Source organism: Phaseolus vulgaris, chromosome 11 (genome assembly GCF_051622355.1).
Source record: "Phaseolus vulgaris cultivar YP4 chromosome 11, ASM5162235v1, whole genome shotgun sequence".
Taxonomy (NCBI): domain Eukaryota; kingdom Viridiplantae; phylum Streptophyta; class Magnoliopsida; order Fabales; family Fabaceae; genus Phaseolus; species Phaseolus vulgaris.
The window spans coordinates 5,171,609-5,175,579 of record NC_143508.1 but is presented as its reverse complement, the minus strand read 5'-3'; the positions used below and the strand labels follow the sequence as shown (position 1 = coordinate 5,175,579).

Sequence of the window (3,971 nt, the reverse complement as noted above, 5' to 3'; positions counted from 1 at the left end):
GTAAAATGTGTAAAAATAAATCCTATATTAAAAATATTCTAAGTCAATTTTGAAATTTTTATTTATACAGTTTTGAAATTTATTTTTAATCATAAACATAACTATTAAAATAATTATAATAATAAAAATATAGAACAAAGTTCTTTATAAAAAATATTTTTATAAACGATTACTTTTCTTAAAATAATTATTTATAAAAAATAATTATTACATTTATAAATATTTTAATTATTCTATTTATTATTTACAAATCAATAATTTAAATTATATAAATACTTTCCACTATTTTTTTTTTAAAAAAAATCATTCCTTTTTTCTAGGAAATTTTCTAAACCAAAATTACGTAAACAAATTTATAAATGTTAATTTTGTCAACAAATATTTTTGTAAATAATTACTGCTTAAGATATATGAGTTTGCAAATAATTATTTCTTCAAATATGTATTTTCTAAATTATTATGTTTGATATAATTAGTCATTATTAAATCTTTTGATCTATTGAGTATTAAAAACATTTATATTTTTCAATGGAGTTTTGTAGTTAATTTTTTTTTTAACTTGGTGATGTGACTATTATATTGTCATGTCATCTTACTTGTTTGTCTACATGTGAGACAATATGATTAATATAAAATGACATTACATTTAATAACCGACAAATACGATATGTACTCAATTGAAAAATGAGTTTTTATTTGATTTTGGAGGTTGATGAAAGTTAATTCATACAAAATTCTTCAATAATATATTCGGATCATCACACCAAATTTCCAAATGACCCTGATGAATAACACCCAAAAATGGAGATGAATATTTTAACCTTGAAGTATATTAATCTCATGTTTCCCATGATAGTAACATGTTAAACCAAATTTAGAAAGGAATTGAAAAACTCCTACAAGGCAAGACCTCCAACTAGATTTGAATACCATCTTCAAAGACTTTTGTCATGGTTTAGAACATGAGCATGAGCATTAATGTTGTTGAAGATCATATTGAATAACTTGTGAATAATTTGAAGTAATGTTACATTTTATTTATCTTGGTTGTAGTTTGTCAATGTATTTCTTTTCTTCAATGTTTAAATGAACGAATTATATTTTTATGCATATATTAATTGCGTTTGAGTTTTATAATTTCATTTAGATCTTGGTAATATTTAATATAACACAATTTTTATAATTTTTTTTTCAATTACATAATCTAGTTACTAAAAATTTTTCATTCCCATCTTTTCAATCCTAACAATCTTACTTTGACTTCTCTCTCATCCTTCTTTCCTTTACCATATCCTCACCCAAATTCAAACAAGAGTCATCTTCTTTATAGATAAGTCAAGAAATACCTATAATATATTTTTCTTTATGGTTTAATTATATTTTTTATAATTATCGTTATTATGATTATTATCATTGTTCTAATTGATACGTATCACGTTATTATTCTAATAAATTAATTTAGACGCGTCTGAATTATGTTACTTAAATGCCATGCCACCCTAAATATTTTTAAAAGAATGCAAGTCCCCTTGAGTATTATAGAAGTGATTTGCTCACCTCATCTGCACGAAATCCGCAATACAAAATAGTGTTTGTCTTCTAGAATATATCATCGAAATACGTTTGAATAAAAAAACAGTTATTTGATGTTGTGTTTTTTTGTTGATTTTACATATACATATATCCTTTGATATTGTACTTGACTTTCTTATCAAGAACATACATCTCATAACAACCAAAGAGACAACGAATGTGAGGAAGGAAAAGTTGAACAGAACCGTTTTACAAAGGAGCAGAAGTAAGGTTAAAAATAGAATAGTATCTGTGCTGAGGGTAAAGTTGACCCGTAATGAGTTTGGTGAGAGGAATAAGATTTGAATGGAGTAAGAGTGTGATTAAACGCATCATAAGAATAAAAAAAAGAATAGGCTTATATCTATAAGAATGAAAGGTCACAATTCTTGAATTCACAACCTCAACCATTAATCTGTCTTCATCTCGTTCCCGCTAAATGGATTCAGCGAGAACAGCTCCTCCAATGTTGCAGGAGCAGGAGCAGGAGCTGGAGCTGGACAACCTCAAAGCCCTCAAAGTCCTCGGAAAAGGTGCCATGGGGACTGTCTTCCTCGTCCACCAGACCACCAACAACTCCACCTTCGCCTTGAAAGTGGTGGACAAAACGAGCGTCCACGCTAAGCTCGACGCGGAGCGCCGCGCGCGTTGGGAAATCCAAGTCCTCTCAACGCTCTCCCATCCCTTCCTCCCTTCCCTCATGGGAACATTCGAGTCCCCACAGTTCTTAGCGTGGGCCCTACCCTACTGCCCCGGCGGCGACCTCAACGTTCTCCGCTACCGCCAAACAGACCGCGCCTTCTCCCCCACCGTCATCCGCTTCTACGTAGCGGAAATCCTCTGCGCGCTCCACCACCTCCATTCCATGGGAATTGCATACCGCGACCTCAAACCCGAAAATGTCCTCATCCAAAACAACGGCCACGTCACCCTCACGGATTTCGACCTCTCCCGCAAACTCACTCTCAAGCCTAAACCCCTTCTTCCTTCGATCCCCGTGCCCAATCTCAACCTGCCAGAACCCCGCCGCAAACACCGCCGCAACTTCTCCCGCTGGATCCCCCTCCGCGCCCTCGACGGGAATCGTAGGAAGGCCAACTCCAACGCCCTTAAGAAGGCCAAGTCCGCGCGAGTCAGCCCGGTGAGTAGACGGAAACTGAGTTTCTCCAACGGCGAGCGCTCCAACTCGTTCGTCGGAACCGAGGAGTACGTATCGCCGGAGGTCGTCCGCGGCGACGGGCACGAGTTCGCCGTTGATTGGTGGGCCCTCGGGATACTCATCTACGAAATGCTCTACGGTACGACGCCGTTTAAAGGCAAGAATCGCAAGGAAACGTTCCGCAACGTCCTCACCAAGGCACCGGAGTTCGTCGGGAAGAGAACCGCGCTCACGGACCTTATCGAGAAGCTCCTGGCGAAGGATCCGACGAGGCGGTTGGGCTACACGCGCGGCGCTGCGGACATCAAGGAGCATGAGTTCTTCCGAGGGGTGAAGTGGGAGCTTTTGACGGAGGTGGTGCGGCCGCCGTTCATTCCGTCGAGGGACGACGTGTCCGTTGAGTCGATGGAGAGGCTTTCCGCCGGGAATTCTGGCATGGATATTAGGGATTACTTTCAGAATCTGAGATCGTTGCCACCTTCGCCGTCACCGTCGGCATCGCCGCGGTGGAGGTTTAAGAAAAATGTTTCTCTAACGGAATTCTAACCCACGTGCATGCGGCACGTAGCACGTGCGGGAGTTAGTTATTCTTTTGAGTAATATTGTAATTTTTTGTATATAGAATAACGGTAGATGATCAAAAATGGAATTAGCAATGTTAGTTAGTACAAACTTCAAATTGTAAGAGTTGTAGAATACGATTTTTATGAACCTTTTTCTCCCCTCCCATTGTCATATATTTTAACAGCTTTATAAATTACCTCAATAGTAAAAAGGGCACGACAACAATGGCAGGTAAAATAAGAACATCTTTTTTTCAAAAGAAAAAGGTAATTACGCACTCACCATTTTTTTTATTAAAAATTACAAGATCATGTGTGTTAGTTTTGTCACAATAATTTGTTTGCACATATGAAAAAAAGTCCTTAGTGCACGTACATAATGAATGCTTAGAATGTTGGGTCTGTAGCGTAATCGATGAATCAATCTTGTTCCAAAACTCACATCATTATACTGAATTTGGACGGTAAGAAAGTGGTCATAAAATTAAAGAGTGTTTAACTGTAATTTTCAAGCTGCATTGAGTGCGAATTATTACAAATCACGGCTTTTAACAAGTTTACCCGTTTAAACTTTATATTACCTTTATTGTATCATTATATTTTCATTTTTTTTTTCATTGTGATACAAAGGTTACATGATTCTAATTAGCTTTTGAGTACGTTTATTTAGGGTAATA

General features: G+C 36.5%; 1 protein-coding gene across 1 annotated transcript; it reads left to right on the top strand.

The window, feature by feature from the left end:
* Positions 1–1,706: 1,706 nt before the first annotated feature.
* Positions 1,707–3,460, top strand: LOC137826973 (serine/threonine-protein kinase UCNL). The gene has a single exon (XM_068633144.1). It carries the CDS (start codon positions 2,012–2,014, stop codon positions 3,275–3,277), a length of 1,266 nt encoding a protein of 421 aa, XP_068489245.1. The 5' UTR covers positions 1,707–2,011; the 3' UTR covers positions 3,278–3,460.
* Positions 3,461–3,971: the final 511 nt, after the last annotated feature.

Bases quoted from the DNA above. Each gene is read 5' to 3' on its own strand.
- LOC137826973 (XM_068633144.1), top strand. From the start codon at position 2,012: ATGGATTCAGCGAGAACAGCTCCTCCAATGTTGCAGGAGCAGGAGCAG.